This window comes from Patella vulgata, chromosome 2 (assembly GCF_932274485.2).
Source record: "Patella vulgata chromosome 2, xgPatVulg1.2, whole genome shotgun sequence".
Classification (NCBI taxonomy): domain Eukaryota; kingdom Metazoa; phylum Mollusca; class Gastropoda; family Patellidae; genus Patella; species Patella vulgata.
In genome coordinates this window covers 45,721,067-45,748,898 of record NC_065880.2, presented here as the reverse complement: position 1 = coordinate 45,748,898, position 27,832 = coordinate 45,721,067, and the positions used below count along the sequence as shown (strand labels likewise).

Sequence of the window (27,832 nt, the reverse complement as noted above, 5' to 3'; positions counted from 1 at the left end):
ATTTCCCAGACTGGTGTGTTTGAGTCGATGGTTTGAGTCATTTGGGATCCCTACAACGGGTAGGGAACGGACATATTTAAGTCTGGGAAAAGGCACTTTCAGCAGTAAAAAAGGGCACTGTCGAAAATTGGGGGGGGGGGGCGCCCCTCGCACCCCCATTGAATCCGCCTCTGATGTATATTGAGTTAGTTGCTCGGCCCCAAGGTAAGGGATTTTAATACAAAATTAAGCAGTTATATTCTCCAAAATATAATCGAGATTGGCCCTTTAATCTTGATGTTAACGTTATTACGATATAAAGTATAGATAAAGAGGCTTGTAGAATTTGGTGACATCAGGACATTTTTCTTTTGATCACCAGCTAGAATGAAAATAAATGAAATGAAGCGGGGTTTAAAGGGACAATAACACTCTTGCTGGCTTGACAGCTCCAGAAATTAAAAAAATAGCCTTATTCTAAGTACTAGATGTGTTAGTGTCCTACCTGTTGTGTAAATTATCCATTAAATTCAATTTTACTTGTCCAGAGGGTTCAAAAATATTTTTAAATCCATGTCACATTTGAAAAGTTTTACGTCAGGCTTTTCAAATCATTTAGTTGAATTTTTCCAATTGTTTAAATTAGGTGTGTTAAGATGAAATTTGTATCATCAATTAATTGGAATATTGTGAAATAGTACAATTTGTTTACCAGAATAAAGATTGGGACATATTATTCAGTTACAACAAGAGTGGTATTGAGCCTTTAACGTACTGATTTTCTGCAACTGGGATAATGAAGAGGGGTATACAAGGTGTAGTGTGCCATGAGGTAGTTATTGCTCGCACAGCACAGTGTGGTGCCTATAGCCTACTCTTTGTCGAATTCCAACTGCCAAGTCACGATTTAATCAATTATTCGAAGATTCCCTTTTTCGAAAGGCAACACCATCTTCAAGTATAATAAGGTTACTCTATTTTTAGGTCAGGATGAAGCTATATAGATACTATTTATGTAAATGAATTGAGCAATAGAACATAATTGGAAGATTAAGTAGATACTATTCACCCAATCTGATTACAATACAGAACTATATTTCGTTTCGTTTTTTTTATACTTTCGATGGCATACACTACATGAAGATCTGACCGGTTGTAGTAAAAGGTCAGAGGTACAGACGGCTTTTGACCCTATGACGTCACACATTGATTAATCATTAATTAATCAATCAGCTAATCCCCACGCGGCGTATATAATAATTCTTCCAGATCCTAGTGTGGTACAGAAAAATAAAACGAAATTTTGAACTATAAAAAATGAAATGAAATAGGATCTGGGTTTTTATCAGATTGCTATTCACCAATACCAGAACACTATAACTCAGAATATTGTAATTCGAACACGATGAAAATTCATATTTATATGTTTAATTAAAATAATATTCACAAAGAAGTGCACGAAATCTAATAAAACACTAATTTTACCTTTCTTTTAATGGAATACCACGAATTTGTACTGAATTGTCCCTGCATTGGCCGAGGAAGTTCATCCTGATTTTCCGGCGTAGTTCTCCCTTGTCAGTGATGCAGGACCTGACAAGGACAGCTGTCTCGTTGTTTGGAAGTGACAAAAAACCGAGTCCCGTGTACACATTGAAGTGCACATAAAAGTTCCCTTGAAAGTTGTAATTCGGTATAAGAGTAGGCCATAGTGCCGCTGTCCAGGCAAAATTTCCCCCATAGCACATTTCTGTACTGAATTGACTATGGATTAAAACATTTTATCTGGAGCCACTCTACTTTGTGCGAAATTTTTCGGGTATGATTGATGGTTGGAATTCAGGTCGGCATAGAGTGGGATTTCGGGTGCAAACCGACTGGAAACTTTGAAGTTGCTTAATTCATCGGTTGTAATAACACAAAAACTCATTTGCGGCGGTTAATTTTTCAAAATTTTCTCAGGGAGTACGAGTCCCCCATACCCCGCAACGATGGATTGGTTGTTTGGGATTTTGGATTCCGGTAAGTCACCTCAGGACCACATTGAACTTACTGTTTCACGGGCTGGAATAGCAGGAAACGCGTTTGTGGCAGTTAAATTTTCAAAAACATTGCCCGACGATCCCACCTCCGTGGAGTGTAAACGATTTGTTGGTTGATTGGAGGGGGACTGCACCACACACAATTACACAAAACAAAACTACGGACAAGATACAATATATGGAAATCACAAACACATTAGACTATATTAGACTTTACCTTATAATACAATGGCATTCATCCAGTATCAACTAAATTTAATTTGTGGTGTCTCCCAGCCGACTGGGGCCACTCCTGTGTCACTGCGGAAGCTGATCAAGCCTATTGAAGCCGTGACGAATTTATTTCACAAAATGATTCAAAAATTGAGACACAGATGGTTACAGTATCGCTTCTGGTCAGAGATGCAGATAACCATTTGTTAATCTACAGCCCGCCGTTATTCCGAAAATAACGGGTATTGGAGGCTTTAATAAGGCGGCTAAGCTGATAAATTATGGTCGTGATTTCGAGATCGGTGAAAACTACCATGTCAAAATTCATTTTTTACGGAACTTTGTCTTTTACATGGTCTGCAGCGAAAGACTACACGCCCTTGGCTCATTGTCGAACTTAGTCTTGCCTTTCCATCCCTCTACCACTGAAATTGTTATATCTGCTCATTGTTGATTTTTGGCCAGGGATCTTCATCGGCTCATTAGGCCTATTGTCGGCCGATAATACCCGTTATCTTTCGGTAATTTTCAGAATGACGATGGGCAGTTCATTATCAAATGGTTTACTGCATATCGGGATACATCTATGTCTCATCATTTAAATCATTTTATGAAATAAATTCTCTGTGTTCATAGGTTTGGCCATCTTCCGCAGTGAGCAGTGATCGGCCAGTGAGTCTAAATGAAATTTAGTTGATGCTTGGTGAATGCCATCGTATTAGATCTCAGGCAACTCGACTACTCTTTATCTCCAATGGGATTTCCACATATTTTGACCCAGGGGAACGAGTTCATTCCAATATGAGAAAATGTGACGAAAATGGAATTAGCTGCCCCCAAAACGTATATTTTGACACCAATTGTTGTCATTTTGTAAAATTCTAATTTCCCCGCCAAAACTGACAACCGTCTGGAATTATTTCCCAACATTGACTCCACGGATATATTTTGATACTAGTTCCTTTAGCTGCAATATGAAAATACGGCAAAACAGCGCTCTTCCTCACCTCTTTTCTCAGACTATTTTGGAACCCTTACCTTCTATTTTTTTTTTACCGTTAATGTTTATTTTTCGCAAACAACACCATTTCTTGACATCTGACACAAATTTATAATAATTCAACACTATGTTCAAGTACAATTTAGCGATTAAATAAACATGCTACGAATATTCGAATATTCGCTCGTCGAATATAATATTCAAATATTCGAATAGCAATCACCATATTCGAATATCTACATTATTTATTCTATTTGCTCTCAAATATTATTAAAGGCAACTTGCCACAATTTCATTCAAAGCTTATTTAGATTACCTCTTGTAAGGGTGGGGCGGGGTGGATGGCCGAATGGTTAGCCTGTGCGCGATGTATCATAAGGTCTGTCATTGAGTCAACTTACTGTCGTGCTTTCGATACAACGGTTGTACGTGACAAGGGGTAGGATCGCCTCTCCAACCTCGTGGGTTTTCTCCGGGTCCTCCGGTTTCCTTCCACTGCTAAAGACCCCTACGCGCCAGCGAATTATTGAAATAAATTGAACCATATGTTAGTCGCGAAATGACCTAATTTGTGTCGAGTGAGCGTTAAACCCCATCTCTCTCTCTCTCTCTCCCGGCTTGTAAGGGTGCTACCCCTACAAAGATCTACTGTCTTCAGAGACAGTTATTCGGTAAGGAGCCAGGGAGCCCGATGCTGAATTCTGGGTGAAAGCTAAATCAGTGTTGACCCCCTTTAGAGACTTCACATTATATCTGAACAAATGTGTAGCGAAACTCACTGTACGTTGTCATCTAAATATGCCATTGTGGTGGATTTACTTGGATTCGTCAAGAAGAAACAGCTGGGTGAACCCACATTCATTACCAACATGAAGAGACTGTTTTCTGCTAAATATGGAAAAGCGATTAGACGACAATAATTTCCGTGAAATGATGGAAATTGTTGCAGTGCTAGACCCACGATGAAAGAGATGCCTTTCGTTTCGGATGCGTTTCGGATGCAGCGCGGAAGAATTCCTATACACTGGTGATAGAAAAACTTGTTTTGATGTCGTGGAAGGCCGAGTTCTTGTGTACAAATTGGCAGTTTACGTAAAAGATCCACTGGCAATTGCTAAAATATTATCTTGTGCATTGATCACGAGTCAACGGAGATTTCACGTATTTAATAATTGATTAGGAAGTATAATAAATTAAATATAAACCACTTTAAATATATCGAAAATATTCGAATACTATTCGAATACAAATTTCAAGACCCGTTGAATATTTGAATGGTAATGGCTGATCAGTTCAAACGTATTTTGTGTATGTTTTAAATCGCAAAATTCTACTTGAAAATAGTGTTGAATTATTATAAATGTGTTTCAGTTGTGGCAAAAAATGATTCCGTTGGTAAACAAAGAAGAATCAGGGTGAAAAATAGTCGGTAAGGATTCCAAAATAGCCTTAGACCAGAGGTGGGGATGAGCGGTATTTTCATATTGCATCTATATTAGTATATAGGAAGAGCTAGGAACTATCAGCGGCTTCTGGTTATTAAAAAAAAAGTCCAAGCATGATCAAAATGTATATGAATTACACCAACATCACACCGTCTTTTTTATATTATATTATTATTGGCATACTTATTCAACAAGGAAGTTACTCAATATCTATTTTATTTCTACACGTGTGACGGCGTTAAGGAGCATAAAAGGTCTGACATTCACTTTATGCGTGCAAACCATTCTGCACACAGAGATCCACCTACTTCATACTTTGAGAATAGATCTCTGTCCTAAATTTCCGCCATATCTAAAAAATAGTATATTGCTTTGTAATGCGGTTCTACTTCGTTTCACATCTGGCATACACACAAAGACTAAAAAATTCTATTCAATTCCATTAAATGAAAGCAGAATAAGTACTTCTCAAAATTCTCGAAATATACTTAGTATTTTCGACTAAAATCGTCGATTTAGGATTCAAAATGTCGGTTAACTAGCTTAGTGTCTGTTCTCAAGCGGAGCTAACTGTAGACAGACAGCCTTAGTTTAGTATGCGTGCAAACCTGTGAGGTGTCACGATTACTCACGATAGAAATATAAGATGGGTAATACTAATACAGTCGTCGTTATGCTAGGTTCCCAAATGCTATCACGATTCGCACCAGGAAACGCGCGCGCGTGTGTGTACGTGTAACGAAAGGCGTATACTATACTTATGCATGAAATTTCGTAAGATGATGAGTCTATATTATAATCAACCGAGTTCCCGTGTACACTTTGGGGTGCACATAAAAGAAGCCTTGACTATTGACATTCGAAATAATATAAGCCGTTGCGCCGCTCTGGGCAAAATTTCCCTCATTGTCCACAATAATGGATGGCTTGACTTTATTTTCTCATATCGAAATATTTCTGAAATTTGTGTAGGCCCTACAAAGTATCTGATTTCATTTTTGAAAATTGGCGTCGAACAAAATTTTAGTTTTTCGCTTTTGAAAGAAAACTTAGGCCTATAACAAAATCTTTATATGTACGCCAAGGCTAAATCTAAAATGATGCGCTGCATGGGCATTACAAACTATATCAAGATTTGACAATGATGTGATAGAAATTAATTTGAAGACGCATTTACAATTTATTTTTTTAAAATTTGACCCTCAAAAAATATGTATACCGGTACATTAACAATGAATTTTTGGTATGAACAGAAATCTCCCATTGGCTATTCCCCAAGAAAAATCCACGCACTTTATACAGACATCTTCATTGGCCTATTCCCTGGAAAAGTAGAAATTTGAGAATTTTAGTTATGTCAAAGCGCCCTACCAATCTCCTTTAAACGATTTCCCTGTAACCTTAATTAAATGGTGTCCGTCATTTCTCTAGGAGGCGCTGATAATGATCAATGCGCATGCGCAAACAGACTGTTTACTAGATCCGATGCAACGTGGTAGAGGTATATATTCATTGATTGTGGCTTCAGTTCACAGAACTCGGCGGATTGAAGTTACCTGTCGACATTTAATACCACAGGCGACCAGAATGGCATCAATACAGTCTTATTCGGTTGAGCAACGTGGACAATCTAATAGTTTGAATGAAAGATTGTTTTTCAGTAAGTAACCCTCGTATTTGACATTGTAGATAAGTGACAGTCAAAGTAAGACAAACTGATCTTATACTTACAACCGGTGTTTATCCACCGTCATTAAGACTGAACATTTACTGATAGGCACTGTGTGATAATCTATAACATAAGTGTCAGTATTATTGGTGATAAAAATAACATTGGGCATGCTATAGTGTTGATTGAAGAGTAATAAATAAAGTCATTGAATTTTATCAACTTGAAAAATTTATTTATTATTCCTACTTTTCTGTCTCAAAATGTTAAATGTTTATCATTATTGACATTATTATGAAAGTGGCCGAATAATTGGCATTGTTTAAAAAGATCATTGAATATCGTAACAGTAATAATAATCATTCATGCATAACCAGCATGTTAATGTAGGCCTAAGAAAGACAAAGTAATTTAAAATTGATGACTTTTACTTTGTAAAAATTCATGATTTGGGTGTGGGGAGGTAGAAATTAGGTATGGCATGGAGATGGTTAGATAAGAAACCTCATTTCTCAACCTTGGTGTTTTGTGATAAGAGAAGGTACTATATAGATTCACCTGGCAACTTCAGCTTGATTGAGTTCAGATTGGACAATAAGCAAACCTGACAATTTTTTCTTTATAAAATTTCTGCCACATCCAACTACACTTGAGCATATAATCCTACCTGACATCGGATAGTATCTTAAAAAGGCATTTAGTAAAAGCGATATATACAGACAGTTTCTTTCTTTCTTTTATTATGGTTTCAATTTTGTACAAATTGTTAGGATCCTAGACCTTTATAATATGTTTTGTTACACACTGTTTTAATCCTTATATAGGAGTAGGGGATTAAAGTGCATCAATATGATTTCTTATTTACTAGTTGTTCTTATTCTGTATTCGTAATAGAGATTAAGGGCTCATATTATCAGTTTTCATAGGTATGAGGTTTAACTTTGAATGGCTTCTGATTCAAACTGTTAATTAGTTTATTGTTATCCACTTGTATATAACCTTCTATGTAACATGTTTGATTGTATCATTGCTTGATAACGGTGAGTATCCTCATTGAAACGTTGCAGTTAATAAACCTAGTGAATGTTATCCATAAAACTGTCTGTTTACTGACACAGGATATTGAATTTGACATCTTTACGTCATGAAGGCAAGGCTAATATTTAAGTCGTGTACAAAAGCCAATCAAAGTACTAACCTGATACGAGTTGCACTGTAACTGTGAATGTCCGTATCAATTTTGATACAAACAAAGTCTGATTCACTTTATTGACAATATTTGCAGATGAATGAAAGTTGTTTTACTAGATTATGCTATGTATGTTTAATAAGTCTGAATACTATAAAATTAAACTTATTTTTAAGATGTAACATGCATTAACAACAAAATTAAGTTTGCCAGGTGAAACTAAAGGCACCCAATCGTAGCTAAAACAAGCACATAAGTATATATCAACGTATATATATATAGGAGATGGTGTGTAGACTATAGGTATAGCCAGGATTTTTTATATAAATTTAATAGCCTCAATCATCATTACTTATGTTCATAGATAAGCTCTGGGGATACATAGTAACCTGCCGCAGACTTTCCTAAAGCTAGATAACTATTATTCAAACAGCAAGTCATTGTCTTTCCCATTCCAGAAATACTTTTTCCAGCAATTTTGACCTATTGGTTACTGGGTTATGGTCATTTGAATAATGACAGCCACACCAATTTTGGCCTAAAACCCCAAAATTTGGTGAGCCGTATCTAAGGAACTTTTAGCCAGATCAAGCTAAAATTTGGAATATCAGCATTTTCAGCCCTAATAAACATATAAACCAAATTTCAGCAAAATCAAGTAGGTACGGTTTAACTCGTTGGGTGATAATTGACATGGAATGACCCAAACCACATATTTTTAAAAAAATTGAAAAAATATCGAGGTGGCATGGGACAAGAATGGCTTTAATATATGTTGGAGACATTAGTACAAACTATAATTACACCAAGTTTCAGATTTTTTTGTGCTCTTCTACCGGGTTCTATCAGCTCGAAAATGTGAGGCAATTTTCGAAAAATTGTCTGAAACTATATTCGAGGCCAATTTTCTGGGAACCTAGTGAAGACTGATGCATTTTCATGTTTCTTATGTAGTACTACCGGCAATCTCTGGATAGGTCAAAATTTGTGTCTATATGTCATTACTTTGTACCTCTTGGAGTACTACAAAATCCAGAAAATATACAATTAACACCAAGTTTTTTTCAGCATTTATGGCCAAGTAGCACGCGAACCCTGCCACTCACCTGTAATCTGATTACAGATTCGTAATCTATACAAAAATTTTTTTCAGACTACCAAATTTGAGCTGTATATCTTCACTAGAAAGATAAAACTAAGATATCTGAAACCCAAGTAAATTATTAATACATATTTTTTTTTCGAAAACTTATGGGTAACTCATGAAACTCAAATGCCGTATCTCGGTCAAATTTTGCACAGTTTCTAGTTTTTACATGTACAATAACATATATTTTTTTCGAGGGGGTTAATTTCCCACCCCTGACCACTTGACATAGGACCCTTTTATGACATTGTTGCATTTTCTTATCCTTATAAAAACTTTTAATTCCTTGATCTTTAATGGGCTACGGTACCAGCCAAAAATAATTGGATGTGATATTAGAATCTGTCCATCAGTTGTTTTTAGCACTAGAGCTAATCTGAGGTCCCATAACTCGGGTGTTTAGTGCAATACAACTATTGCAAGTGGGTGGACATATTCTAACATCTAACCTATTATTTGTTCAACTAGAATCCATCATTGACATGTTTTATTAAAATATTTAAGTTCACAAATATGACTTCTGACTTACATGTAGGTGAGTTATAGTAGTTAAATACATGTAAAAAAGTAATAGGTAAGCTTAAAGTAGCTAAGTCTCTAACTCAGTATCATCCAAAACCCTCGACATTGAAAACACAAATTATTTGTCAATTTTAATCAACAGTGGTGTTGTGATCTTACCGGGAAAAGATGGTCTTTTGATATCCAATATTTAAGACAAAATATAAACATTTTACGATTGGTACCATAATGCTTTTCAGCGCAATTTGTAACAGGTGACCCGAAGAACGAGGTTAGACATATTCCACAAGTATTGTCAAACGGTGACCCCATATTCTTATCTGGAGAGCATGCGCAATAAATACTATCGGTATAGACTGGAATAACCAGTCGCCAGAGATTGCCATCCGATTGAGACTTCTGGCGTATTTCGCCGAAAATAACTGCTTTGAAATTAGAGTAAAAACGGAAACGATTCAATGTAAATCAGTTTATTTACATTCATATTACATTATTATATACGTTGCGACCCAATTGTGTCAATTTGTAGGTCCCAAATATTAGCAATTTAGCTCCTTTAATTAATTTGACAATTTTGAAGACATCATTATTATTTTTGACTGTAGGTGTACATATTGTACATATGAAGATTGAGGGTTTGTACTTTGTACTATAGTGTGTTATGTACCACCTTGCTGTTTTAAACTAGGATATGTCAATAGATGAAGTAACAAATCAATATAAAACAAGTAACAACATGTCTTATTGTTTGTGTAAATTTACACCCATATTAGTCTACAATTCATTTTATATCAGACCTAAACCAGGTTTCATAATAACTTATAACATTGGGTCTGGGTGTAGACTATTTAATTAAATGCAACATGTACAGTATTTTTAATCTTAAAAATCGGGGTTTACAATTTTAATGATAAGAGGACCCTAAACCGCCTTCCTTTTACTTGATAAGCTCACACAGGCACTTGAAGGGATTCAAATAAAACGTCTCACTACTGCTTGACTATATACATGTATTACAGTAATAATTGTAATATATAGTATAGTCAAGCAGTAGTGAGACGTTTTATTTTAATCCCTTTGAGTGCCCGTGTAAGCTCATTAATAAAGAACTGCCTTGATTTCAATAGGCATACTGTCTTATACAAAATTATGAGTAACCTTGGTAGAACCTAATGTTATTGTATGTATGTATGTATGTATGATAATCATATAAAAATTGAAATATCATCTAGAGCAAAGGGTAGGCAATGAATAGTCAAGCAAATGTTTCGATGCATACATTCTAGTTTCTACATGCATTTTTTTTAACAACCGATACCATTAATCATTACTTACAATGAAATCATAGCACAGTGTATAGAAATGTGAAACTTAATGGGGTTTAAACACAATTCTTTTGTTAAAATCGTGTGCTTTGTAATCACTAATGTTGTTTTCCCGGAGAAATCATTTTCTCTGCTAACATTATATATTATACGTGTTTCTAGTGTATAAGGTCTTTCCCAGGGAAATCAAGTTTCTGCATTCTATCAGTTGATTCTAGGTATTTCTATATTGGAATTTTGCCAGGAATTTGTTTCCTAATTTTGTTTTACCCAGGAATTTTCTGCACCAATCAACCCCATGGCAAACTAAGAAATTAGATTAATTTTAAAATTGCATTATATGTTATTAATTGCAGATTTATTCACATGGCCAGCCCATGACAAATGCTCTTGACCATCTGATGGCTGTGATATTGAATGGATTATAACAACCTTACCATTTAATAATTTAAAGATAAAATGTTTAATCAAGACTGTTTATTTTTCTAGCAATGGCTCTTGTCAATCAAGACTTTATTGTCAAAACTTCAAAAGCTCATTATACATGTATCTTCACTTTCTCTAAGAATAAAGAACTTCAAGCTAAATTTTTAACATATTCAATTTTTTATATGCCCACATTTTCATGTGGACATATATTGTCGTCATCCTGTCCGTCTGAAACTTGAAATATAGGTTTTTATATGCGCCCACATTTTTATGTGGACGTATATTGTCGTCACCCAGTCTGCCCAGACGTCCATCCGTCGACAATTGTTTGTGGACACACTATACCTCACAATTCTTATCCGATTTTGACGAAACTTGAAATATAGGTTTATCTCCAAAAGATCTCGCTTGCTTTCGATATTGGCATGTATCGGACCAAAGCTTCATGATGGCCCCTGACTGTACGAAAAATCACGTTTTTAGCTTGTGGAGCCTATAGAGGTGACAATTTTTATCCTATTTTGTTGAAACTTGAAATGTAAGTTTATAACCCAAAGATCTTGGTTCCTTTCAATATTTGCACATATCGGACCGTTACTTCCTGAATTATGGCCCCTGATTGTACGAAAAATCACGTTTTTAGCTTGTGGGCCTTTAGGAGTCATAATTTTTACGCGATTTAAAAAAACGTTTGAATATATCACCGTTACACCCTAAGGATGGTTGAGTTCAAATTTCGCGAAAATCAGATCAAAACTGGCCGACAAAATGGCTGCCCCTCATACGCAAATAGTGTAAACATATGGTATATCAACATTGTGGTCTGATTTTGATGAAACTTTAAATTTATGTTTATATCACAAAGACCTTGGTTCCTTCCGATAATCGCGCATATCCGAACTTATTTACTGGATTATGGCCCCTGATTGTACAATTTGTATTCAATTTTAAAAACCGTTTAAATATATCCCTATTAGACATTAATGAAGGTTGAGTTTGAATTTTGTAAAAATCTGACCGAAACTGTTGGACAAAATGGCCGCTCCTTGTACGCAAATATTGTAAAAGTATGTAATACCAAAGTTGTGGACACACTAGAGGTCACAATTTTTATCTGATTTTGATGAAACTTGAATTGTATGTTTATAATCCAAAGATTGTGGTTCCTTTTGATATTTTCGCATATCGGACCATAACTTCCTGAATAATGGCCCCTGATTATACGAAAAATCGCGTTTTCAAATTGTGGTCATTCTAGAGGTCAAAATTATTATCCGATTTAAAAGAAACGTTTAAATATATCACCGTTGCACCATAATGATGGCTGAATTCAAATTTCGGGGAAATCGGACCAAAACTGACAGACAAAATGGCTGCCCTCGTAAGCAAATAGTGTAAAAATATGGTATATCAAGGTTGTGGACCCTCTAGTGGTCATAATATTTTGATGAAATTTGAAATACATGTTTATAACCCAAAGATCTTGATTCCTGTCAAATTTCGTGCATATCGGATCATAACGCCCTTGATTGTACGAAAAATCGCTTTTTATTTAGCTTGTTCTCAATTCATCTCTTGCAAAATATGGGCGTATCTTGCCAGGCAGCTGCAGGTTGAACTATTATAGTTAGAACAGTCAGCTCTTTATTTAATCCTTACATGCATCTTGAAAATTTTCTATTTTCAGAGGATCAAAATGGTAAATTTATATCTCCATGGCATGATATTCCATTAAGAGTTCCAGGAACTGATAATGTCTTTAATATGGTTGTTGAAATTCCAAGATGGACGAATGCAAAAATGGAGGTATGTATTGATTTTTGTAAGCCCTCATTAAATTGTGGTTGTGTATTCCCATCCTCGAACAGACTACATTTATCATCCAATCTGCATGTTAATATTAGTGAGATGAGAAGAAATCTATTGATTTCTGATAACTGCCAGAGTTATGCCCCTATTCTCATAGTAAGATATTGTAAAAGCCTTGGAGACAACAGAGACAATCTGTTTAAAATTTACATACAATTTCTGTTCATTAGTTCAAAAGTTATGAACTTTGTTCACTTTGCAAACTGATTGTAAATCTGTTTTGAGGTATAAGCTTAGACTTTAATCTAAAGTTCTGAATATAACATAACTTTGCATCTGAATATAACATAACTCTGCATTTGACGTACATATGATTCACAGTGCAACAAACTTTATGGGTCGCTTGAACAATGAAGCTGCCTTGGCCATTTGCAACTTGTCTTAAAGATCCAAAGTGGCTCAATGAGTAAGACATTTACTCACTAACTTGAAGATCCAGTGTTCAATCCCAATGTTGGTCGAGAAAGTTCATTGGGATTTCCGTCTTAGTTCCCCCGTGCAGGAGGGAGGGCCTTGAATGGACAAAGAAAGCCATTCATTTGAGACGGAAAAACTGACAAGCTTCTGTTAAACAACTTGCTGGATAACACAATTAACAATCCTAAAAATTTTAAGAAACTGATTTGCTTCAAGGATGCATGATGTCTGCAATTCCAACAGATTGCTTTCAGGATAATAATTAAAATTACGGTAAACTGATGATTGACAAAAGTGTAATGGTAATGTATCATCCTTCATTTTTTTCAGGTCTGTAAAGAAGAAAGTCTTAACCCTATAAAACAAGATGTTAAAAAGGGTAAATTGAGATTTGTCAAGAATTGTTTTCCACATCATGGTTATATTTGGAATTATGGTGCTCTTCCACAGGTAGTGTACTGTTGATAAAATCTTTAATTTTTTTTAAGTGTCAAGGGAAATTAAAAACTTTTTTGTTCAACGAGCGACTGTTCAAAATACTCTAAGCCTACCGGATTCGTGAAAATGGCTGTATTATTTGTTGCTATAAATGAATAGAAATGTCATCGTTCTTTGAATCTGCATTTAAGGCTACACAAAATAAATGTCTTGTTTCTCGGGCAACTGACAGCTGAAACTGTAGGGGGGGAGGGCGGTTTATTTTTTTTTTTATCTCATTTCTGGCTAGAGGATGGTGCAAAATAAAATTTGCCTATTGTTGAAAATTGTTGGGGCGGGAGGGCGGCCTTGTATTTTTTTTTTTTTTTTAATAAGAAAGTCATTACTTGTCTACGGTTTTGCTTTCAGTTATATATTATACATACTTAGAACATAAACCCAAAAATCAAGTCTACTCAAACACTGAACACTGACTGAAAGGAAAATAATTTTCCATATTTAATTCACGTAATGTAGCTTACTAATGGTAATAGTGACAACCATAATTGAAATTGGTTTAAAATAAAATTCCGTACGACTATTAATAGCCGTCCATAATAACGACAATATTTTAAAGAGTAAGCCTCTGTCAGCATGTGTATCATCATCATCATGGTAAACGACACTTCGATCTAAATCTAGTATCGCTGGTTTATAATGATTGACCTAATTCCAACCAATGTCACGTGTCATCGGGATATGACTGTTTCTCAGGTTATTCGGTGTGTTTCTCAGGATATTCGGTGTTCTATCTGGGGTTTATATCGAATGACTATTTAAATTTAACTAACAACTCGTCAGTAAAACCATCAAATGTGTAATCCAATTATTATTTTCCGGATTATCAAAACTACCGTTAAATGTGCTAATGACCCAGATTCTGACTAAGGTATGGTGACTATCATCGTATCGTATTCGTAGCCACAAGTTATAATAATTAACCTGTTCTACGATTCATTGTTTTATAAGTAGGATTTTTTTAAACATGGACCGACTGAAGCCGGCAATAATGAGCCGATTAAGATCGAATGATTGAAATACATTGCATTGTTGTCAATGACTTTCGGTGTTTAACACGATTCAAATTCCAGTTCACAAGGGGAGGTAATTATAATCACGTGATACAAAAATGGAGGTTCTTTCGATATCAATAAAAAAGACCCGTAAATGAGCGTTTACATCTGAATCAGTTTAATACATTTGAATGGATATTCACGTATGGGGCATGTAGATACATGCGGCATATTTTTTTTATGACTTGCTTATCGATGTTCGGGCGGGCGTTACATATTTTTTTTTTTCTTTCATCAAGACTAAAAAATAGGCCGCACGCGCAACCAATTTTGCGTGCGGGCGGTGCCCGAGAAACAACTTATTTTATTTGTGTTGCCTAACGATCGGAATAAGCGAGTACTGTACAGTGAACGATCATTAAGAACTACCACACTGTTGACGCGAGATTGCTAACTGACGTGAAAATCGAGACTACAGGTTTCATATAGATTCAACACTGCACATTCCGAAAAGCCATAATCCTCACAACCTTCGTTCCAATAAGTAACGACACGCAATTGGACAAAAACAAGCTAACGTATATTTTAAACAGGTGGATACGATCTGCTTGATTGGTATTTAAAACAAGACAAATTTTTTACGGACCTATTTCGTGATTTTTTAAGTTTTCATTGCGAGTTCTTTCCCTTGAACAAAATGGCCTCCCTACACATAGAACGATTAAAAAGTCCATTTGCCCCCTAAGAGAATATTTAATCATAATCTAGCCTCTGATACATTTCAAACAATTATCCAAGAATTCCATCAACCAATCTATTTGTGCTTCATGTTCTTCGGCGCCGACTCAACCTAACATAAAATTGAAGATTTTTGCACAGAATATTATGCTACGGTACATCTACTAGATCATGTTTTGCTGGACTCTACTTTCAACGAATAGAACAACAAGCGGTTGCCACGAAAGATATGCCCACATCTTGCATGGCAACCACTTGTTATTATGTGGCAGTATTGTATTGTTTAATTCTAATGCCAAATTGAATGTAATAATCCATGATCTAAAAAAAATGATGTATCCTTTGATTCATTTAAATGAAATAATTTTATTAGGTACAAGAGGATTTTGAATTATCAAACAATATTAGTATATATATGTTTTAGACATTTGAGGATCCAGCACATTTAACAGAATCGGATCAAGGTAGAACTAAAGGTGATCAAGATCCACTTGATGTTTGTGAGATAGGTAGTAAGGTAAGAACACAACTTTTACTCAAATTTATTGAAATTTGGTTAAAACTATCATTAATGATGCTGCAAGAAATAGAATCTTACTTTTTATACGCCGACATTGAAATGTTGTCATATATTGCCATCGCCCTGGTTCGTCCAGTGGTCCAACATCCACAAGCGCAGCATCCACAATTGCTTGTGGATGCTCTAGGAGCCAAAGTTAATATCCGATTGACTTTAAATTTATACACAGTGTTTAAAGCGCTAAATCGCTAACATTTGGGACCTAGAAATTCACAAAAGTGGGTCGCAACGCATATAATACTGTAATATGAATGTATATAAACTGATTTACATTTAATGGTTTCCGTTTTTACTCCAATTTCAAATCAGTTATGTTCGGCGAAATAAGTCTGCAATCTCAATCGAGTGCAAATTTCTAGCGTCTAGTTATTCTAGTCTACATAACTCCATTTGATTTGGTGCAATGTGTCTAGCCTCGTCCCTCGAGTCTCTCAATACAACTGGGGCTGACGCGCATTATGGTACACGATTCGTGTACCAATGTTAAAAAAATTATTTTATCTTAAATATCGGATATCAGAAGCTCATCTTTTCCCGGTAAGTTTACATCATCAATGTTGATTTAAATTGACCAATAATTCGTGTTTTCGATGTCAAAGATTTTGGAGGATTTTGAGTTACGGACTTAGGTCCTTTAAGGTCATGAGACGAAGAAGCCTATTGATTTTCAATAATTTCCAATAATTACTGCCAGAGTTCAAGCGAATTATTGAAATAAAAACTTGAACCATTTGTTAGTCCTGAAATGACCTAGTTTTTGTCAAGGGGACGTTAAATCCCATTTCTCTATCTCTCTTTTTTATATGCCCACATTGAAATGTGGTGGGAGGGGGGGTTGGATGACCGAATGGTTCCTCGAAAGGCAGGGGGCTAATAAAAAGGGTTCATCCATCTGTCTGTCCTTCCATCTGGCCGCCCATTTGGGACACAATAACTCTCCTTCTAATGGAGCTAGAATGTTTAGACTTGGTGTAGGTGTTCATTAGGTCGATGCCTTGATGTAGTTTGAAGATGAGCATTTTCCGTTTAGGTTAAGCAGAGATGAGCAATTTGATTGGTTGATGCTTTAATTGGGACACAATAACTTTAGTTCTGATTAAGTGAGAGTGATCAAACTTGGTGTATAGTTTCATTACATCAATACCTTGACAACAATTGTTTGTCGATATTCTCACACATCGGATCAGAACTTTCTGAATTATGGCCCCTGATTGTACGAAAAATCGCGTTTTTAGCTTGTGGACCCTATAGAGGCCATAATTTTTATCCGATTTAAAGAAACGTTTGAATATATCACCCTTACACCCTAACGATTGTTGAGTTTGAATTTCGTAAAAATCAGACCGCCCCTTGTACTCAAATAGCGTAAAAATATGGTATATCAAGGTTGTGGACTCTCTAGAGGTCACAATTTTCTTCTGATTTTGATGAAACTTGAAATGTAAGTTTATAACCCAAAGATCTCGGTTCCTGTCGATATTCGCACGTATCAGACCGTAACTTCCTAAGTTATGGCCCTTGATTGTACGAAAAATGGCCGCCCCTCGTACGCAAATTGTGTATAACATCTGGTATATCAAAGTTGTGGACTCTCTAGAGGTCACAATTTTTATCAGATTTTGATGAAACTTAAAACATATCTTTATATCCCAGAGATCTCAGTCCCTTTTGATATTTGTGCATTTCAGACCATAACTTTCTGGATTATTGACCCTGATTGTACAAAAAAAAACCTGTTTGTTTTTAGCTTGTTCTCTATCCATCTCTTGCAAAATGTGGGCGTATTCTGCCTGGCAGCCGCTGGACTCATGTTGACAAAAAAGGTTGAGAACCACTCCTCTAGAGGCTAAAGTTAATATCCGATTGACTTTAAATTTATACACAGTGTTTAATAGTGCTCCTACGACTTGTCGGATAGCTGTAAACGGTTAGAACTGGACGGTTAAACAGTTCGAATTCAATGGTACGGTTATTCGGAGATGTCCCCAATTACATACAGTTGTGTCTGATTATATACCTATTTATAACAAAACTTGCCTGTTGTCATTTTGTATTTGATGTTTGAAAATCTTAGAATGTAACAGTCGTCCTACGATGTCGACTGCTAAAAAATAATACTATTAATAGCACTCGTCGTAGTCATACGGCAATGTCAACAGACCATGTTCTGACTTTTGCTATTGTTAATCCAATCTAAATACTTCTCGGCATTTCTAACTATATTCTGCCTTGTTTATTATTTACTTCTAAACGTAACCACCATTCAAAATATAATCATAAAGGCTAGAAAATGACATTATACTAGATTCGTTACGACATTCAACACGTTTCATATCTCGAAATTTCTCGCAAGAATTCTATTTTGGTTTTTAGTTAAATTAACCAATTATAAAAATTCTACTTGCAAGCGAAGATTTATTTTTTTATTGTCCAATCAATAGACGCCTTCCAATTTACTTTATTCTATTCTTAGTAACATTGTGTAATCGTAATATTATCGCCATCTGTCACATACGAAGGGAAATAGAGTATTGTTTTGTATATTATCGTTATATTGAATTAAAAAATGTTTCAAATGAACCAAGTTAACCAGGTAAATAAATAACTACAGCCTTAGATAGTTTAAATTTTCATTAAAGAATTGTACATGTCTAAAAAAATTCCTGAAATTTTTGCGCGTGTAATGCCTTTTAGGCGAGTGTAGCGTGCGCACGAGTAATGACTCGCACCTCCTGACAAGCTCTGTTTTATGTTTAAAATTGATACCATATGGTTAACGGTTAACAAAAAGTCCTAACCGTAGGAGCACTAGTGTTTAAGGTCATGAGACGAAGAATCCTATTGATTTTCAACAATGCTGATAATTACTGTCAGAGTTATGGCCCTTGATCACTTGGAAAAATCTTGTTAACGCTCTAGAGGCTTAAGTTAATATCTGAGTGACAACCCTTGTTTCCTGCTCGGACAACTTAGCTGCTGTTGACCTATGTTCCATTGCCTGCCAACCGATCTTTATTAGATTTATTGAACAGTCCACACATATTTTATCGAACGTAACTAACGTACGAAAATTAAATGGTAGCTGGCTTTTTTTTCGCACATATAAAGTGAATGGCCATTTTGCTCAGTAATCCCAGCCAGAATTTGGCTATTTTTTAAAAATTGCATTAAAGTTTTAAATTTTTGTTTAGAACTGAAATAAATTAACTTTTAGTCAATCCCCACGCTAAAAACATTAACAGAATTGATTGTGTATATCTGAAATAGACACGACCGAAGCACAAAATAGTGCCAATATGCCGACGTCAAATCTAGAGTAGTACATGTAGATGATGTTATTTTTGTGAAAATTCATTGGAAGAGCGATAAGACGTTCTGTACGGATTCTACAGTCCTAAAGGCAGCAAGAAGGCTATTGTTTAAAATGTAACATTGTGTCTTGTAATGTTGATAATGATCATGATGATGGTGTTTACATTTGTTTGTTGATGTGACCTCATGACCTGTGACGTTTAGATAACGTCATATGGATATCATGGCTATTCACTGTGTCAGAGTCACTTCTCTGCAGGTAGGGTGAGTCTGTCGTTCAGATTGATATTTTATATGCCTCAAAAGGATCTATTCATTACTTTTCATTAATATTCTAAATATTTTAGGTTCATGCTAGAGCTGCTGTTATTCAAGTCAAAGTATTAGGTGTTATGTTATTAGTTGATGAAGGTACGATAATTTTTACATAGTTTATCCTTGCAGGCGTTTTCATGATATGGTTATTGATTATTAAATATGTTTAGTGTAGTTATTAATAAATAATTCCTTTATTTTAATTAGGCGAAACAGATTGGAAGGTAATAGCTATAGATGTAACCGATCCAAAAGCAGAATCTTTAAATGGTAAGAACTTTTATATCTAAACAAATTTTGGTACACTACCAGCTCCATTCTTCACTCATACTTCGAGATTAGGTCTGTGTCCTAAATGGCCGTCATATCCAAAAATTAATAACTGTTTTGTAATGTGGTTCTACTACATTTCACATCTGTTTTTATAGTTCAAAATTTCGTTTAACTTGGCTTTACTACACTAGGAACTGGAAGAGTGGTTATATGACCCGCGTTCCTATTGATGTGAGGGATTAGCCAATGAAACGGTCTGTTACGACGAGTTTTTGGCGCGAGTTGCATGGAACTGTGGGTAACCCACTAGAAACATCAACGCTGATTGGTTAATCAAATGTCTAACATCATAGGGTCAAAAGCCGCTTATATGACCTCTGCGCGAACTCCTGCTACAACTAGTCATAGCTTCATGTAGTAGAGGCCATCGACGTCCGTCCATCCACAATTTTTTTGTGGACACTCTACAGGTCACAACTTTTATCCGATTTTGACGAAACGTAAAATATAGGTCTATCTCCCAAAGATCTCAGTTCCTTTCGATATTGATATGTGTCCTAATTGTACGAAAAATCACGTTTTTAGCTTGTGGACACTCTAGAGGTCACAATTCTCACCCAATTATGATGAGGTCACATGAAATGCATGTTAATAACCCCAAGTTCTTGGTTCCTTTGGATATTCATGCACATCGGATCGCAACTTTCTGAATTATGGCCCCTGATTGTACGAAAAATCGCATTTTTAGCTTGTGGTCCCTTGAGTTCACAATTATTATCCGATTTAAAAAAACGTTTGAATATATCACCGTTGCACCATAATGTTGGTTGAGTTCAAATTTCGTGAAAATCAGACCCTCTAGAGGTCACAATTTTGATCAGATTTCGATGAAACTTGAAATACATATTGGTTCCTGTCGATATTCGCGCATATCAGATCATAACTTCCTGAATTATGGCTCTTGATTGAACAAAAAATCACGTTTTTAGCTTGTGGTCCCTGTAGAGGTCAGAATTTTTATCCAATTTAAAAAAACTTGTGAATATATCACCATTACACACTAAGATCTTGGTTCCTTTTGATAATCGCAGATACCAAGACTTAACTTCCTAGATTATGGCCCCTGATAGTTCGAAAAATTGCATTTTTAGCTTGCGGATTCTCTAGAAGTCACAATGTTTTTCCTATTTTAAAAACTGTTTAAATACATCACCATTCCACCATAATGAAGATGAAGTTGTATTTCGGGAAAATCGAAATGAAACTGCCCGACAAAATGGCCGCTCTATGTTACAAATTGTGTAGAAGTGTGTAATACGAAGGTTGTGGACCCTCTAGAGGTCACAATTTTTATCCAATTTTGATGAAACTTAAAACATACCTTTATATCCCAAAGCTCTCAGTCCCTTTTGATATTTGCACATTTCAGGCCATAACTTTCTTGACTTTTGCCCCTGATTGTACAAAAAATAGTGTTTGTTTTTAGCTTGTTCTCTATCCATCTGTTGCAAAATGTGGGCGTATCCTGCCTGGCAGCCGCTGGTTCTTTTCCAAGTGCAATCAATTTTGTTTTCAAACCTGGAAAAATCAATAATAATTCTAATGTTATAATTAACATTTATTTTAGAGACTTCTTCATTCCAACAACCTTCCAAGATATAGTCTGACATAAAAGTCAACTTTAATAAAGTTGCACAGACATAGGATCATTAATTAGTCCGCCATTGGAACTACTTTCAAGTTGCCCATGACGACGCCTTTGAAGAATGTTTTATCATACACAGCTTTGAAAGTCTGAAGCTGTTTTTCTTTCAAGTTTATCCAATTTTATTTAAACAAGGACAACATTGCAGTAAAAATTCTACACCCTCTTCGAATGACACAATTTTGAGAACTTTTCTCAAAGCATCAAGTTTTCCTAATAAGTAAACCGGTAGCCGCATCGCAATTGTATAGGTGCAGGTACATATCACTTATCGTCATAAAGCCAAGGCTAGATGTAGAGTAACGGAATCTGCCGAGGTTTGCTGAAAGAGTGTTTTCGACATAAAATGTTGGGTCAACTAGCTTAGTGTCTATTCTCACGCAGAGCTAACTGTAGACAGACACTGAAACAGCCTAATTTTAGTATGTGCCAGCTCTTAATGGTCTAAAATTTATTTTCCATAAACCATGATTTTCAGCACATTTTAAATAATTTCACAAGTCATTTTATTTATTTATTTTAAATAGAAATGTTGTTTTACTTTTTTGAAAAAGAAATTAAAAAGAAATTTTATTTTTTTAAAAAGATATTGATGATGTTAAAAAAGAATTCCCTGGGTTACTACCGGTAAGTATAATTGATGTTTGAAGTTATCCAGTTTAAAACATAAATATTTGACACCCCGTAATAAAGTTATAATCTTTCCTGTATATAAAATAAAATATAACTTTACAAGATGTTACTTTGATACTAGTAGTACACACATGGTTATAGTTAGCTTTTTATACACAGGGGGTTCAGTGGCCGAATGGTTCGCGCGTTGTATCATAAAGTCTGTCATTGAGTCAACTGGCATGGTTTTGATTCCCCGGTTGTACGTGACAAGGAGTATAGTCACCTGTCCATCCTCATGGGTTTTCTCCAGAACCCCTACATGCAAGCAAATTATTGAAATAAAAAATTGAACCATATGTCAGTCCCGAAATGACCTAGTTTGTACCGGGTGGATGTTAAACCCCATTTCTCTCTTTTTTATACATCCTTTGTCTGGCATCCACAATTGCTTGTGGACGCTCTAGGGCAGTAATTCTCAACCATTTTGCCACGAGATATTCCTTATTGTGTCATGAAATTCTAAACAGCTGCTGTGGGTGTATGTGTTTTGTTGCCTCACAACCTGTCTTTATCAATATCTACAAGATATTTATATATTGATTTTCTATTATTAATAGTTTTTGTATATCTTATACATATATCCCAATAAAATGTTACTTTGTCATTATATTATTATTTTCTGCCTTTCTATAATTGGCTATTTGTTATCGAAACAGTAAGACATTTTTTTTTTTTTTTTTTTAATTATAAAATGAAATTGGTTTTGTAGAGTAAAATATCAGAATATGTTTGTGGATTTTAATTTCAACTGTGACTTTCTAATTGATTTTATAGTATAAGCCACATTTTTCACTCATTAGGTAAAAAGACTAGTGGATGTATTTTCAATAATTTTTTTGTTGATATAACACATACATTGCTTTGGCTATCTATGATTGAATCATATTATGCATTATTTACACTTTTGTTTTTAGGCAACTTATGAATGGTTTAAATTTTATAAAGTACCTGATGGTAAACCAGTTAATACATTTGCTTGGAATGGTGAAGCAAAGAATAAGGTTTGTTGTTATTTGTTTTATAAAAAAAAGTTGTTTTATTTGATTTTGTTGTATGAAATATAGTATTGCGTTGATCAAGAATAAAGTTCTTTATATCTGAATGGTGTAGGTGTTTTTAAACCGGCATCCAGAAGAGTGAGATGGCATAATCAAGTATACTGTAGTCTGTACACTATTGATTGTAAATCACAATTTCACTCCTGCTCCAGGTCAAGAACCAAAAAGAAACAATTTCAAATTTTATATTTATATTTCCTTCCCATCCAATATACTAGAATTGCTTTAAAACTGTGTATTGATAAAAAGTTAAACATGCATTATGCAAGAGCAAAATCTGCTTATTACAAGTCTTTCTTTAGGCCTGAAATGTTATCTAAATTATCAATTAGACATTAATTAACTTACCCAGACCATAATAAACTCTCGATGTCAAGGCCAGCCTTCGATGTTGGCTGGATTAGATTCCTATATGCCGCTAACGGCCGTTGATAATTAAATAAGAAAAAGTGGATATGCTGTTTATATTAATGATTTTAGTAATGATGACCGAGACTATGCAAAAATTTCACCCGCTTATTTTACAATAAATCCCCTGCAAACTACAATATTTTGAAGTTGAAACTCTAAAAGGAATATCAGTGCAAAAATGGTTCAATCCTAATTAATTCTTAAATAATGAAAAAGTGCAAATGGCATGCAGAGACTTTAATATACAAATTATGTGAAAGGATTGATATACCTGTATTTCCTAGAATTAATAATGTTTGTTTTATTTCAGGCAAAGGCTTTAGAGGAAATAAATCTTGCCAATGTGCAGTGGACTAAACTTATACAAGAAGCTAATTCATATGGGTTTAAATGGTAAGTTTATATATCTTGAATCCACCATGCAAGGCCCAGTTAGTGTTAGGGAAAATTTGACAGATGTAGAGAAATCATCTCTCAAGGGAGGTAACATCACTGAAAAAAGACATTTAAGTTCCACTGAATTTAAATAAAATTTTACATGTCCTTATATCTTTTTGGTATGACCTGAATTTGAGGGGAAGTTATCAAAACTTTACTGTTTAGAAGGTGTTTTGAAATTAGTATTGTACTACTATGAGTGACTTCTTATTTTAATCTTTATTAAAGATAGGTTCCCAGAAAAGTATTTATCGGGTGGTTATTTCCAATAAAAGTATCGCAATTTGGGTATATATGGAAGTAGAGATATCCAATCTTACTAGAAAAATACTTGATTCCCTGAAAAACACTTGTAGAGCGTATACAGGACAAAAATGTAAGGGTTCCCCTAATCGCCGATTAGGAATACCTGCGCGCGTGACGTCGAAGATTGAGTGCTTGGTGTACATGTTGATAAACTTTATGAAGAGTTAGACGTACAACACTTTCTGAGATAAAAATCACGGAAAAAGACGTTGGCAGTGGATAATCCGAAAATTTAATTAGGATTTGATATTTGGAATAAATAGTAAGCGATTAAAGACAACATCGTCTTGTGTATACAATGAATTCTCCTCCGACTTTGCCCCCGTTGCTATAGGTACCGAGAGAGTAAGTCACGTGACACAAACATGACCTCTTTCGATCGATTTTTATAGCAGGGTATTCCTTGGCAATTACAATGTTTTGAGAATGATTTGAAGCAAAATTATGATAAATTAATTAGTTTGAATATGTTTTTGGTCCAAATATATCATCAGATCACCCAGTTTGTATGCGGGAATGTATCTTTAAGACACCATTTACAAGCTCTTTAGGTTATCACTGATATTGATTAGCATACAATCTAATTAATCACTGTTACAAATTTTTGTATTGGTTTTGATGTTCAGGAGGATTAAAAGTTTATGGAAATTAATATGATCAGCTATATGTCGCATTTAAAATGTTTAAATCGTTTTCATATTAATTTCTTGTTTTACAGTATTTATCACAGTCATACTACATAGGTAATATATTGTAATATTATATGTATAATAATTGATATTATATATGAATTTATGTATATTCTATCTACAGTGAAAATACTAAAACGCCTGGCAGTAACATGATTGATGGAGATGAAGCTAGAAAAATAGTTGAAGAGGTAAAAGAAAAACAATTTCTTATTATTGTTTGTCTTTTTCTCTATAAGTTATGTTGATTGTTAAATTATGGTTAATATAAGTATTTATAGTTATGTCTACACTGCTTGTGAACACTATATGTCAAAATTCTGGACAAATTTCATTTTGAAATTGGTAGTATTGTCCTTGGAATTGATAATCCAATCAATATGCTTTACTTTTTAGACACCTGTTGCTTCACAAGGAGATCCTGTTAGTTCAGATGGTAAGTTTAACCTACACTCTTTCACTCTTTTCAAAATGAGTGTTTTTATTTGATTGAACTTAAATTTTCTGTAACTTATTTCAAATTGAGTGTTTTTATTTATATGTGATATAAATGTGTGGAATATGTTTATTTTCCGTAACTCATTTCAAATTGAGTGTTTTGATGTAATTGAAATATTAATTTTCCTAACTTTTTTCAAATTGAGTGTTCTTATTAAAATATAAATTTTCCGTAACTTTTTTCAAATTGAGTGTTCTTATTAAATTGAAATATAAATTTTCCGTAACTTTTTTTCAAATTGAGTGTTCTTATTAAATTGAAATATAAATTTTCCATAGCTTATTTCAAATTGAGTGTTTTTATTTAATTGCAATATAAGTTTATTTTCTGTAACTTATTTCAAAATGCTTTTCTATTTAATTGAATTATAAATGTATTTATTTTCAGTTGATGCTGTATATTATGTAATACCATCAGAGGAAGCATAGTGATAGAAATACCTAGATATATAAATCTTTTCATTTAAATCATCTCATGACATCATTTTATATAGCCGGTTGTGTTACAGTGGACAGATATTTTATAATAATTTAAAGATCTATCTATTAGCTTACTGAACAAATAATTGAAATACTGAAACCTGGTTGTATCTAATATTTAGATGAAGCCAAAATTGAGCTTACTAATCCACTACATACTGCATCTCCTTTTTGAGGCCTATAAATTAATTGCAAGTAAATGGATTGATGTTTACGTCTTTGGAAAAGGGTTTTCGATTTTCAAATTTGAAGCAATGTATTTAATTAATAGAGGGAAGAACTATCTTCCACAGCATATCTAACTTGGATTATATATTTTTTTATTTAAAAGTTTTTGATGCTTTTCTGTAGCAAGTAAATAAGAAAAGATATCAATGTAAATATAGAGGATATTTATTTATGTTTAAAGTTACTTTCCCACATACAAACTGTGTGATTCGATGATATATTTGGACTAGAAACATATTCAAACTAATTAATCTATCAAAAATTTGCTTCAAATCCCTCGCAAAACTTATGCCTGTCACCTCAATTTATTGTGAGAGGATCCATTTTTCAGAATGTATTTTTCGTTACTTACTGTCCATTTATCATACATATTTAGAATTTAGGCCCAAGTAATTTCTTAGTTATTCTCTGTCTACTTCTTTTTCCGCCCTTTAATTGCAGAGTCTTTTGTATGTCGACACCCCTCAATGTTCCCCAAACCGCCTAACCATCTGATCAAGAAATAACCGCTCCCTCAGTCAAGCTAGCACACAATAAGCTGTCGGACAAGCCGTCAGGTTACCAGTTAATAACCCTGACAATTTTGCCCAGGTAATCCATTATCTTTCTAGTAAGATTGGGTGACTATACTTTCCATATATACATGTACCAAATTTGCTATACTTTTATTGGAAAAAACCACCCGGTAAATAATGTTGTTTGTTATAGACTAACAATTTTTCAAGTTTTAGAAAAATCCCTTTCATTCCATTCTTTAATATCTTCATATTTACAATTGGCTAGACAACAGAAAGTTGTAATATAAATTCCTGTAACCTTTTGATTGTTAAATAAAAGAAATCTTTAGTGATGCTAGGTGCCAGTAGCCAGTAATTTACATATTTTGACAATGTTATATTATTAGTTATTTCAACTTATAATAATGCTTTAGATGTACCTGATTCATCTGTAATTGTTAATGTAAAAAATCATGGAAATAAAACTTTTTAAATATTCTAGTTATGTTGATGAACTTGTTCTGTTGCTTTCTGTTGAACAATATTTTGTTTCTCATTTTAACTTTGAACTTGGAATTCCAATTGCAAAATCAGTATGAACATTTCAAAAGGAATCTAATATCGGTTGTGAGAGACCTTACGTGTATATACCAGTAAACTTACTTTTCCCACGGAATAATTCAAGGATATTGCAAGACGAGTGCTTAAATAAAAGGGATGTGGTCATAATGGCCTTATAAACCATAAAGGAATCTAATATCGGTTGTGAGAGACCTTACATGTATATACCAGTAAACTTACTTTTCCCAGGGAATAATTCAAGGATATTGCAAGACGAGTGCTTGAATAAAAGGGATGCGGTCATAATGGCCTTATAAACCATAACAACCAAA

General features: G+C 34.4%; 1 protein-coding gene across 1 annotated transcript; it reads left to right on the top strand.

The window, feature by feature from the left end:
* The first annotated feature begins 6,134 nt into the window (after positions 1–6,134).
* LOC126810829 (uncharacterized) lies at positions 6,135–27,437 on the top strand. The gene is made up of 12 exons (XM_050536130.2): positions 6,135–6,339; positions 12,648–12,766; positions 13,577–13,696; positions 15,899–15,991; positions 19,714–19,777; positions 19,889–19,951; positions 22,246–22,286; positions 23,249–23,335; positions 24,114–24,196; positions 25,361–25,427; positions 25,633–25,672; positions 26,123–27,437. The coding sequence occupies exons 1-12, from the start codon at positions 6,165–6,167 to the stop codon at positions 26,161–26,163; spliced, it is 993 nt and encodes a 330-aa protein (XP_050392087.1). The 5' UTR covers positions 6,135–6,164; the 3' UTR covers positions 26,164–27,437.
* Positions 27,438–27,832: the final 395 nt, after the last annotated feature.

Excerpts from the sequence above, each read along its gene's own strand:
- LOC126810829 (XM_050536130.2), top strand. The coding sequence starts at position 6,165 with ATGCAACGTGGTAGAGGTATATATTCATTGATTGTGGCTTCAGTTCAC. Across the intron at positions 19,952-22,245 it reads AAAAGCAGAATCTTTAAATG|ATATTGATGATGTTAAAAAA; the intron begins GTAAGAACTTTT and ends TTTTTTAAAAAG. Across the intron at positions 23,336-24,113 it reads ATGGTGAAGCAAAGAATAAG|GCAAAGGCTTTAGAGGAAAT; the intron begins GTTTGTTGTTAT and ends GTTTTATTTCAG.